This window comes from Lepidochelys olivacea (genome assembly GCF_965140295.1).
Source record: "Lepidochelys olivacea isolate rLepOli2 genome assembly, chromosome: 7".
NCBI classification, from domain to species: domain Eukaryota; kingdom Metazoa; phylum Chordata; order Testudines; family Cheloniidae; genus Lepidochelys; species Lepidochelys olivacea.
The window spans coordinates 81,277,947-81,290,046 of record NC_140417.1 but is presented as its reverse complement, the minus strand read 5'-3'; the positions used below and the strand labels follow the sequence as shown (position 1 = coordinate 81,290,046).

At 42.5% G+C, this 12,100-nt stretch overlaps 1 protein-coding gene across 1 annotated transcript in view; it reads left to right on the top strand.

Moving 5' to 3' along the window:
• CTNNA3 (catenin alpha 3) overlaps positions 1-12,100 on the top strand; it is a 928,050-nt gene that overhangs the window by 12,982 nt on the left and 902,968 nt on the right. Inside the window, exon 2 of the mRNA XM_084634510.1 lies at positions 3,507-3,613. Within this exon, the coding sequence (XP_084490636.1) occupies positions 3,512-3,613 (102 nt within the window). The 5' untranslated portion in view covers positions 3,507-3,511. The remainder of the gene's footprint in view (positions 1-3,506; positions 3,614-12,100) is intronic.

Below are 12,100 nucleotides of genomic sequence, written 5' to 3'. Positions count from 1 at the left end.
ACAATTGAATCTACTAGAACCCACGACTAGCTGCAAATGTGATAGACTAGTAATTAAGCAGTAAACTTGCTACTTATGTAACCTTTACTGAGAATGGTGCAACCATAATGTGCCTCTAACCTTAACTCTTCAATCATCATTATCAACACAACTTAAGCTAATATTTTCTTCATTACACGGGGAGGGAAATATGAGCAACTAACATGTTGTTATAGGCAACTTAAACACATTTTTTCACTAGAAACCCTGAGTTTACTGTCTTACATTAAATCAGTGCTAGGTTCACCACAAGGAGATGCATTGTCACCCTAGACTGCATAACCACAGTATTTTACTATTGAAATATACAGCAGTTATAATAAGTCCTGTTTTATAAAAGACCATCATCGGTTATTTCTGTATTAGAAGCCTTTACTGGTTAAATATACTTTGCAAAGGTGTGTTTAATGTATCTTCTAGGTCAGTGGTTCCCAAACTTTAACAAACTGCGAACCCCTTTCACTAAATTGTGAAATCTCATGAACCCCCTTGTAAAAATGAGTATTTCCAGGGATTTAAGTTTAAATTTCCTCAGTGCGATGGATGTGCTTGCTTTGCTCTGCATAGCACTTAGAAGTCCAGAACCACTGGAGAAAGATAAAGTCTAAGGTTTGGTTCGGCATCAAGTCTGTTTCTGTATTTGGTTTTCACATATGCATACGAGGAAAATGCTTTCTCGCATAAGTATGTTGTTGAAAATAGAAACAAAGCTGTAGTAGCTTTTTCTGCCAGAAGGGGGTACTCGTTTCTTAAACTCAGCCAAAAGTTGATTAATGACAGATTTCTGAAACTCCTTTTCAGTTTGTAATCACAGGAGATCTCAATCAATTTCTCTTTTTCCTCAGTGTTCAATATCTGTGTTGAGAAAGTGGTATTATCAAAAGGGTTGCGAATCCAGTCATTATTGCCTGACATAGCTGGAAAGTATTCCCTGAAGTTGTGCAAAGTCCTTTTAGGTGTGCAATTATATTAGTTTTAGTGCACTGATCCAACTGAAGTTTGTGTTCTTCATGACTTTCTGGCAGATTACTGAAACACTCAGTTTGACTATTTTCCAAACAACTTTCCCAGAACTTCAACTTCTTTATCATGGATTCAGCTCGCTCTTGCACATTGAAAACTGTTATATTGAGACCTTGAAGAGCTAAATGTAGGTCATTAATTCTTGAGAAAATATCTGCTAAATAAGCTAGGCTCTGGAGCCAGATATTATTTTCTATACAGCTGGCAAGGTGGAAAGAGTGGCTGTTGGGGGAAAAAAACCCCTAGGATTTCCATTCTAAGCTCAAACAAGCGCACAGGGATTTTGCCCCATGAAAGCCATCTAACTTTGGTATGGGTCAACAGACAATTGTGTATACTACCCATTTCTTCACAAAGTACGTGAAATATTCTGGAATTTGTTTGCTGTGATTTTATGAAATTTACCATTTTCACTGCATTGTCCAGCACTTCCGTATGTCCCTCAGGTATGCGTTTTGTTGCGAGGGCTTGTCTATGGATACTGCAATGAGTCCAAGAGACTTTTGATGGAACCTTTTTTGTTTGCGCTACAAATCCAGTATGCTTCCCTGTCATTGATGTGGCCCCATCAGTGCAAATGCCTAGGCAACGAGACCAATCTATTTCCTTTACTTGAAAATATGCATTAGTCAGATTGAAGATATCTTTTCCAGTTGTACGTTCTTCCAGTGGTCGGCAAAACAAGTCGTCTTTGACCATACCTTCATTCACATAATGTACAAACAGTAGCAAAATAGTTAGATTAGCTACATCAGTTGATTCATCCAACTGTATAGTATAATATGGACTATTTTTCACTCTGTACAATTGTAGTCTCTACATTATTTGACATGTCATTAATTCTTCGTGACAAGGTATTATTGGACAAAGGTATCATGTCAATCCTTTTTGCAGCCTTTTCTCCAAGTATGCAATGAACTATGTCTTTTTTTTTTTTTTAATACATGGACCAATCAAGCTCTCTGCTATGGTACGGGCTTTTGATGCTTTCTCATGTGGTATGATGCTTCAAATGCATTTTCATTATCATTACTTGCTTTGGATATAAAACTGGTAATCTCACTTTTCCTCTCAGCTAATTTTCTCTTGAAAAAATCAACAGGCTAGTTGAGTTGTGCAGGATGCCTAATTTCTAAATGGCGCTGAAGTAGAGAAGGTTTGGGGATGCTGTTTGCTAGAACATCACCACAAATTATGCATGGTGGTTTTGGATGTTCTTGATCACCAATGCATGTAAAGCCATATTTTATATAATCATTGTCATATTTTCTTTTCTTTGTAAGTGATTTCACAGGACCATCATGATCATTAGACTAAGATTTTCCACAGTGTGGACTTGAGGAAACACTAGCTGATTCTTGCATCTTTACACCTTCCTTTTTCAGCCACTTATCCATTGAAGTTGTGTTCAAAAATTCTAATAAAAATAACCCAGAGAATGCTAACAACCAACAAATTAGAAAATGAGAAGATTCACTCACGTCTCACTGAAGCAAAACAGCACTCCAGAGAGAATGACTTAGTATCGAATTACTGAGGCACCTTAACGCTGCTACATTGGCTACAATGTCGTTCCAGCTGGTTTGGCATGCAAACGCCTTTTCTTCCGCCACCAGAGCCGTCGCAACGGGGGTGCCCCACGATTTTTAGCCTGGACCACCCCCCTATGTACAGCATGGCCCCTGCTCAATCTGCCCTTCATGCCGCCCAACTTTCCCTCTTTGCCAAGGACAGGGGTCCAAGCTGCCACCTGCGCGCCTGGGGTCCTAGCTGTAGCCTTGCCCACCACAGAGTTCAGGCTGCTGACCCGCACCGGGGTCTGGGCTTCCGGCTCTGCACTCTGCAGGGCTCGGGCTGCTGGACCCCGTTGACTGTGGCTCGGGCTGCCCGCTCAGCGCTCCACTGAGCTCGGGCTGCCGGTCCCCGCTGACCGCCAGGGCTTGGGCTGCCAGCCCCAACTGCCCAGCTCTGTGGGGCCTGGGCTGCCAACCTGATGCTGACCACTAGGGCTCAGGCTACCGGCCCCCTCACTGACAGGGGCAGGGCTCGGGCTGCCTGCCCCAACTGCTGCGGGTTCGGGCTGCCGGCCCGCTCACTGACTGGGGCTTGGCTGCCTGCTCAGTGCTCCTGGGTTTGGACTGTCTGCCCTGCAACTGGGTCCCACCTGCTGCCTCCCATGCCCAGGTTCCTCTGGCTGCCATTAGGGAAATTTTTCTGGCAACTCCCCTGTAACATTGTGCAAACCCCAGTTTGGGAACCACTTTTCTAGGTGCTAAACAGTTAACATTCTTTCTACAATTTGTTAGGAATATTATGTTGACACACGTGCCGTAGTAGCCTAGGCCCTGATCCTCATTCCACATATCCAAGTACCTCGGTCTATACCAGCATGAGTCTTGCTGTCCCAATTATTATTTACTGTTGTATCTTTGTTTTGTATACAGGTGACATGTCAGCAGCAGTGCCAAGTGTTACATTGAAAATTGATCCTCAGGATCTTCAGATCCAGACATTTACAGTGGAGAAGCTGTTGGAACCATTGATAATTCAGGTATTTTAGCACTGCAAAAATATCATGGACATTCATAAGAGGAGAGAAACAAGGGAAGGGTTCATTTTACTCCTACCTAATGATGGGAAAACTGTATTTCAGTCTTCTGTACCTGTGTATACGCAATACTGGCTCAGGAATAGTCCAATTCACTTAGCCTCCTCTATTCTCACAAATGCAGGACACTTTATTGTACCTAATATAATCTGTTCCACTGAAACCCTTATTCAGTGTTACCCAATGAATGTGTAAATATAGAAGGGAGAGAGCGGTCACAAGTAGAGCTCCAGTGTATAAAATGTCACATGGAAGGAAGAAATTGAGCCTGTTGCAGTTGATGGACAGAGGGGAAAGGAAGGATCTTGAGATCTGTAGATAAGTCTAGTTATCTGAACCTAGAAGACTTTACATTCTGTGCCATGTTCTGTTTGTTTGACCGTCCCTAATATCCCTGCCATTTCATTATTGTGTATTGTACAATCATTATTTTAAATTGATAGGGTTTTTTTTTTGACAACAGAAACATAGACCCAATGGTTAAACAAAACTCCAGCAAATCTATAAATTGAGCCTGTTAAGTATAAGCAGAGTCGCACTCTAAAATCTAGGGTTATTCCAAAAGTGTTCACCACTTAAAGAGAAAATCTTTATCACATACAGCTGAGTTTACACGTAAACAAGAAACTTCTTTTTCTATTTTACACCTATGCGATAGAAAACACCTTGTTGAAAAAAACCTAGACAGAATTCCAATAGATGATTTTGTATGTGGCTACTTTTTTTTTAAAGGCACTTGTACTATCTTTATAAGGCTAGGAATAGGAAATACATCCTCTTTCCTTTTTTCTTGATGCACAGCTGTAGCGGCACTTGCTTTTTGTAACAAGGTAGCTTGCCCCTTTGAGGGCTAAGGCCAGCCAACCCTAGTTACTAAGGGGACACACCTGAGCAGGGATCAGCTGATTCCCTTATGAAGAGCAGCAGTCAGGTACAGAGAGGGGGGGATTCCTAGTGAGACTACAATGGAGTACAGAGGTTGCTGGGAGTGAGTAGGCTCCAGAAGAGGAAACCTGGGACTTGAGGAGTGAGACTATAGGCAGGAAAGGCCTCAGAGTGACCTGATGATGAGGTAGATGGATGGATTTGACATCTTGAATGTTTGTTAATTTAATAAACCAGAACCTGAAAAGGGGTGTGAAAGGACAACAGGGTTGAGAGTTATCGAAGAAACGCCATGAAGGGGGAAACTGAGGCAGGGCTGCCCTGAGGGGGTGCGCAAGAGGCGGTTACCTGATGATACATCTAGTCAGTTATATGTAGCACAGCCATGTCAGCACATCACTTTCTTTCAAAATTTGTCACTACTGCAGAGCAAACTTCTTGTCACAGCGCTATACTGTTCACTTGTTGTTCTGCTCCTGCTGACTGTTAGAACATGATCCTTCCTTAGGGCCTGATCTATAGCCTGTTGAATTCAATAAAAGACCCTCCCCTCCTGCATTGACTTCAACAGGCAGAGATGACCTGTGCCTGTCGATAGTGAGGGCAGCAGCATCAGCAGATGTTACTGAGCATTCTCAGTAAAAGCCAAGCAGTGAATCTGAGGGGTGGGGACAGAACGGACACACGTGACCCGGTGTGCCCCTCCATGTGTGGCCTCTGTGAACAGGCTTTGGATCAGGCCCTCATACTCTTGTCAAATAGAATTATTTTCAGGGGTTGGCACCACCATGTTCTGTGACGGATACTTGACAAAGTTACCCTACTTAGTGATGGACATTGTGTGTGGGGGGGTTATGTCAATACATTCAATGTTTCTTGAAAAATTACAATACATTCAATGTTTCTTGAAAAATTACCACGGACCTCAACATTTTTACCATGGACACATTGCTGACCCCTGATTATTTTACACTGGTACTTAAAAATGTTTGTGTTACAGCCCTTTGAGGAGTCACTTGTCTTCAAAGGCAGTTGAGGTTGCTCAGTCTCTTGGAGGATCCAAACCTTTGTCCCTGGAAGTAAAAATGCTCTAATGTTGATTGAAATAGAAACAACCTGTTGAATTTCTTTGTGCAGATCTTATGTAGTGACTTCACTTGTGGTGGATGTGTATAAAGGTGTATTTACCTGAATAAAGGTAAAGGTTATGAGGGAGGTAGAAGGTGGGTCCTGAGCAGAACAGAAACATATTTTTTTTTCTAGATGACTCTACAATAGTTTCCTTTGGCAGTTCCCCTAAAAGTAGTTTCTGAGGGCAATGCAGAGTATGACCACAAGGCTAATTCAAAACAATGCTAATTTATTCTTGGTCACCAATAATGAATAAATAAAATAAACATTCTAAGGCTTTGATTCTGTCTGAAGTTAGTATCTTCCATTACAGATTACAGATCAACATTAATCTTAAAAGAAAGTTATGAAAAATCATCATTATTTCACTATAGCGAATATTTGTTAATCTCTCTGAATTTATTCCTTAGTATAGCTTCCATTGTGTTATATTCCTTCAAGTGTTGAGTGCAGAATGTTCCAGGTTACTTATTGCCTTTACATAATAGGTGCACTAACAGACAGCGACATAAGTCACTATCAGACTTCCAGATTCATTTGTTCATAAATCTTTAGCCTGTTCTTTTAATAGTTTTCTTATTCTTCACTTTAAGCCTTGATTTCTCTTTAATCTAAAACTTTTCCCCCAGCATGTAGGTAAATCAGGAGGTAATTGTGCATGGATGCCAAGTCTGATACATTTTAGTCTTCCAATTCCATTTACTGTGTGTGATAGATGCAACTGTGAAAGTTATCTGCAATAAATTCCTCCAAAGGATTAGACAATCTTTTCCCCAGCAATTACATTTGTATTATTGTAACTATATGCATATGCACTTAATCACTTTAAAAAGTCCGCACTGGGCACAAGAGGTGATACATGGGTGGTGGGGGGAAATGCAGGGTCATGCTCCTCCCAGATTTGCTGCTTGGATTGTACTGAGCATGTTCAGTAATATTGATGAAGCTGGCTGTCCTCACTTCCCCCGCCCCCATCTCTGCTTGGCAATGTTACTGGTGGGGGGGGGGGGAAGGGAATGACACTTAGTTTTATGCAGAGTTGCATTTTTTTTTTACTTCTCTTTATTGCATAATCTGTAAAAGATGGGCCACAATGCTAGATGCAGTCTGTGAAAGTGGTCCAATCTAGATCATATCTTCACCTTTGTGTCTTTTTATAGGTAAAAGCTCAGTTGATGAGTGTTGCATTTTTTGCCTAATTCACAAGCACTGTACTGTCAGATTGAATAGGCTGATGGCCTACAAGAAATATTTTTTGTAGGCTTTTTAGGTTATAAAGATTACTGAATCATAAAGCTGGGATGCACTTTGTGACATGCCATTTGTGAACTACCCAAGTAGGCTTCATAATAAACTTTGTTGAATAATATATGTAGCACCAAAGGCAACATTGATTTCAGGTAGTTGCTGATCTAAATGATCAGCAATCAGACTGAACCAGTATTGTACTCTTATTATTTTGCTTATAGGCATGTGAGGATTGAGAGTGTACAATCCACTTAAAATACTGGGCTCTGGGGGTTTGGAGGGGATGTTTGCCAAATTCGTCTATTTTTTTTCTTTTACTGTAGCCTTTCTTTAAAGAGATCCCATCAACATGTAAACTGTCTTCATCTGAAAGCGTTGTACCTATTATTGTTTCAAGATTTGTTGTATTTAAGATTACTGTGACTGCAGGAGTTTAATGGAAAAAATCTCTTCTTTCAGTTTGTTCTTTTGACAACATTAGGTGCATAGCCAGTTTCGTTGTTTTGTTGAAGCTCAGTTGAGTTTTCTCTCTTGTGCATTTATCTAAAGGCATCTCTCCAGCTGGGCCCAGGAAAGAGCTTGCCCATGGCACCCCCATAGGAGAGTGCTCAACAGACAGAGAACAGCAGTCTCACTACAACTAAAGAGGCAGCAGATTGGGGATGTGCATGGAGGGAAAAAGAATAGGTGGGTAGGGCACAGGGAAGGGTCAAGTATATTTGGTGTTGTGGTTCTCAGGCCTGCTTATTCTTTTCCTGAAAGACACTTGGACCGTTCTCCTCTGGTATGTCAACTCTGAAGGCATGAAACCAGCACCACCGTTATCAGCTCCCTTTGGCACACATGCTCTGCACTGTTTGCACACCAGACATCTGCTTGGGATAAAAATAAAGCGTACTTACCATTTCATCTTTGTTTTGTTTTTTTTTAATTAAGGGGAAGCACAAGTTACACAGAAAATAAATATAAAGATGCAACATCAGGCTTAAGTTTTCATATTTCTAATAAGTCACTTATTGTCTTTCCTAGCATACCCCCCAGCTATAGGAGGCATTCAGCATTCACAGACAGCCTGCCACTTTGAGACTGTCCCCCAGGTTCCGGCTAAACTTCAGTTCCAAGCCTGCTTTTAAAAGACTTATTTTTTTTTCTCTTTGTCCCTGGTGACTTGTGGTTAGTCAAAGTGGGAAATTCCCCCCAACTTGGAAGCTGGGATCTTCTTTTCAATGTCAAATTATCTCAGTGTCTTTCCATTAATGTCTCTTCCTGGGCTGGACAATGGGGATAGTTACCTGAAGCCAGTTGGATGTGAACAGCTGGCTTGGTAGGTGCCCCTTCCTGCTTGACTGCTCACCACCCTGCTGTGAGGTGTAGCTGAAATTGTAGCACAGATTGAGCAGTTTTCTAAATACACAAAATGTAAAATGACAATCTGTATACATATGTCATAATGGTCAAGTTCAGAGCATTACAAGCTTGCACAAAAGACCTCACTTGATATATTTGTTAGTACAATAACATTGTATGCAGTCAGTTGGTTTAACTGCTTTTTTTTTGGGGGGGGGTTAAACCTTCTGTTCTCCCCTTGGGGTGTCTGGCCTCTGATTGTCACAACACATTTGTAGCTTAGGGTCCCTCCTTTTGGATGGAAGGGCCAATGGAAGTCTATTAGTAATAGGGGAGTTGTCTTTAGTTCTGTGTAGAATAAGTGCACTCTAAGGGCAGGTCTACACTTAAAACACGGCATTGGCACAGTTCGCACTGATGCGGCTATAGTGCTTTAATGGAGATGCTCTATGTTGACAGGAGTGCTCTCCCGTTGGAGTTAATCCACCTCCACAAGAGGCAGTAGATATGTCGGTGAGAGTAACTCTCCTGCTGACATAATGCTGCTTAACCAGTGCTTACATCAGTATAACTACATTGCTCGGGGTATGGATTTTTCATATCCCTGAGCAACGTGGTTATACCGAAGTAATTCTGTAGTGCAGACCTGTCCTAAGAGAGGCACAACACTATTAACCACTACTTATACGGGCAATACTTCTTTGTTTTTTCCAGACATCTGAATTACAGAAAGGACCGTTAATGTTTGAAAGAATAGGCAAGCTGTATGACCCTTTCCGCTAGGCAGCTCAAAACAAATGCTTTATTCTTTCGAACACTAACAGGCTCCCCAGTTCCTACTGGCCCACTCTGCAGATGCAGTTTGATATGTTGATTTGGCTTCTGAGGTCCATATTAACTCATTCAGAGCCCATGCTGGGCACACACAGACCCTTAAATCAAGAAAGGCCAGCCTCTGGCCTAATCCAGAATCTTTTAGATTAAATCTGGAAATGAAAAGCAAAGACTACTTGCTTGACATTTGCAGCCTGGAGGTACATAGCATGAGAATCCCAGGAATGAAGTTTGAATCTGTAGTATAATTCTGGTTTCAGAGTAGCAGCCGTGTTAGTCTGTATTCGCAAAAAGGAGTACTTGTGGCACCTTAGAGACTAACCAATTTATTTGAGCATAAGCTTTCGTGAGCTACGGCTCACTTCATCGGATGCAAGTATAATTCTGTTTCTCTAGATATACTGAATGCCTTTTGAAAACCAGGGTTTTCACTAAGTGTTGGAAAACATGCTTGGTGTGCATTGCCACTGGGGTGCAGGAGGATGTGACTTTGTTTAATTAACTGGGAGTTTTGATTAAGCATGAACTGGGTAAATGGGATCATACTTTTATCTGATAGCAAGTGCTATTACGCTAGCATTTTGTCCGGGTACTGTACCTTTCCACTGACAGCTGTATTAATGTTGTAGCGAAAGGGGCAAACCTAGTATGATGTCACTTCACAGTTCAGTTATCCCTATGCAAGTTGCACCCTCATTCAGCATCTTCATTACACCTCTTTCAATATTATTTTTGTATTTCCTAACCTATGTGAGCCAAGAACTTTTTTTCAAATTGTGATGGGTATTTTAGGTCAGAGTCTGTCTCAATGAAATAATATTGAGCCCATTTCTATGGAAATGAATGCATTATGTTTTAGCTTCTGATGTTCCTAGCAGAGATCCTGAAGATGCAGGGTCCTGCAGGTATAAGCTTCCTTCTACTGGAATGACTATTGAATTTGTATTATTTCTGTTTGACTTTTTTTTAATTGTACAAAACACATTATAAACAACTATCACATGTGTGTAAAGGTTTATTACACACATCTGAATGCAGTGAAAATTAAAATAAACAATGTACTAGTAATAAATTTCTGAGAATGGCAAGTAACCATATTTCTTTAATTCCATCCTGCTTTTCATAACATTCAAGGATTTCTAAAGTAAGTTATTTATACTGTTACTTTCAATGCATATTCCACCAGCTGGCTGGTTTACGTGAAGTAAATTGGTTTTTTTCTATTGCAGTTTGAACTGAGGCTGTGCTCATAAGTCAAAAGAAAACTCTTTTTAATAATCTAGGCTTGAGGTATTTGCATGACATGTCTCCTGCATGACTCTCCAAAACAGCTGAGGACAGGTGGCGGCTTGTCTTTGTTCTCTGTCCCAAAATTCCATGTGAATGAGGCAGGGGCCAAGACTTCCTTGTTTCAAGGACTGACTATGGAAATGCTTTCCTGAGGATCTGTTAAAGTCCCTCTGTTAGGCACTTATCCAGCAGGGCACGAAACCATGTGAACTTCTGTATAAAAGCTTGTATACCACCAGATGAGGGTCTTCATCAGGATATGCAGTTGAAGGGAAACAAATTCATTCCTATGTCTATGTGGCAGGTTGGAATTTTGTTAGCTTAACTATGGGAAGGAGATACCTCTGCCGTGCCTCCCCCAACTGTCTCATACTAGGCATTTGACTGGATCAGTAAAGTGGGTTCACAGAATCATAGAACATCAGGGTTGGAAGGGACTTTAGGAGGTCATCTAGTCCAACCCCCTGCTCAAAGCAGGACCAATCCCCAACTAAATTATTCCAGCCAGGCAGGGCCGTCCCTAGCAATTCTGGGCCCCTATGCAGCCCCCCTCTGGGTGTGTGTGGGGCCCCAGGCCTCCGTGGGGCGGGGGGGGGGGCTGGGGCTGGCTTGGGGACAGGGGGAAACCACCCCCCAGCACTCACTGGCGGCATGGCTGAGGCCGGGTCCCTGCACTCCCACAACTGGTGAGTGCAGGCCCAGCCCAGCTGCAGGGCTCAGGGGAGTGGGGGCGGGGCTGGGCCTGCACTCATTGGCAGCGGGAGTGCAGCAACCTGGCTTCAGCCATGCCGCTGGTGAGTCCTGGGGGAGGCGGGTGGGCAGAGCAGGGGCAGGGCCATGGGGAAGAGCTGGAGCAGGGGCTGGAGCCACTAGTTCCTGGTGCCCTACGCAGCTGCATGCTTTGCGTATGGGTAAGGACGGCCCTGCAACCAGGGCTTTATATTGAAGACTCCTACCATATAACCCATAACTGTGAGTAGACCCTCCCTGGCCTACCTCTAGAATTCAGTTCATTCTTCTGAATAGTTTCATTCTCCTTCCTGCATGGGGAACAAAGGGAACCAGAGGTCTGTGAAGATGTCAGGATTCCCTTCCTCCCATAGGCATAAGGCCCACTAGTGAAATACCAGGTCTCTCTTTACCTCTGGGCATGACCTTTATCCACACTGAACACTGGCCTCAAGCTATGACAAGTTTCAGAGTAGCAGCCGTGTTAGTCTGTATTCGCAAAAAGAAAAGGAGAACTTGTGGCACCTTAGAGACTAACAAATAAATTGGTTAGTCTCTAAGCTATGACAAGCTAAACAATCCCACGAGTTACTAATGGTATTTTAAAGTCTTATTCCTCATCATGGAGCTATGCCTCATAGATGCTGCCAGGAAGGTGACAAAACACAGTAGGCCTCTGCAAGTTTGGCCCTAATGGGAAAAAGTCCTTCCTGACCCCAAATAAGCAATCAGTCAGACACACAGCATCCTGAAAACACAGCTCCTATACTGCAAAGGGAGGGGGGCCATCAGCAATGGAAGTTCCATGGGTGCTGGAACAATTTGTATTGTGGCGGTATGGAGAGCAACTGAACCAAACTGTAACCCCTGTATATAATGGAAACCACTTCAAGCCAGGGGGTGCAGCAGCACCTTCAGCACTCCTAGTTTCAGCACTTATGAATGGAACAAGAGGCTCCAAAGACC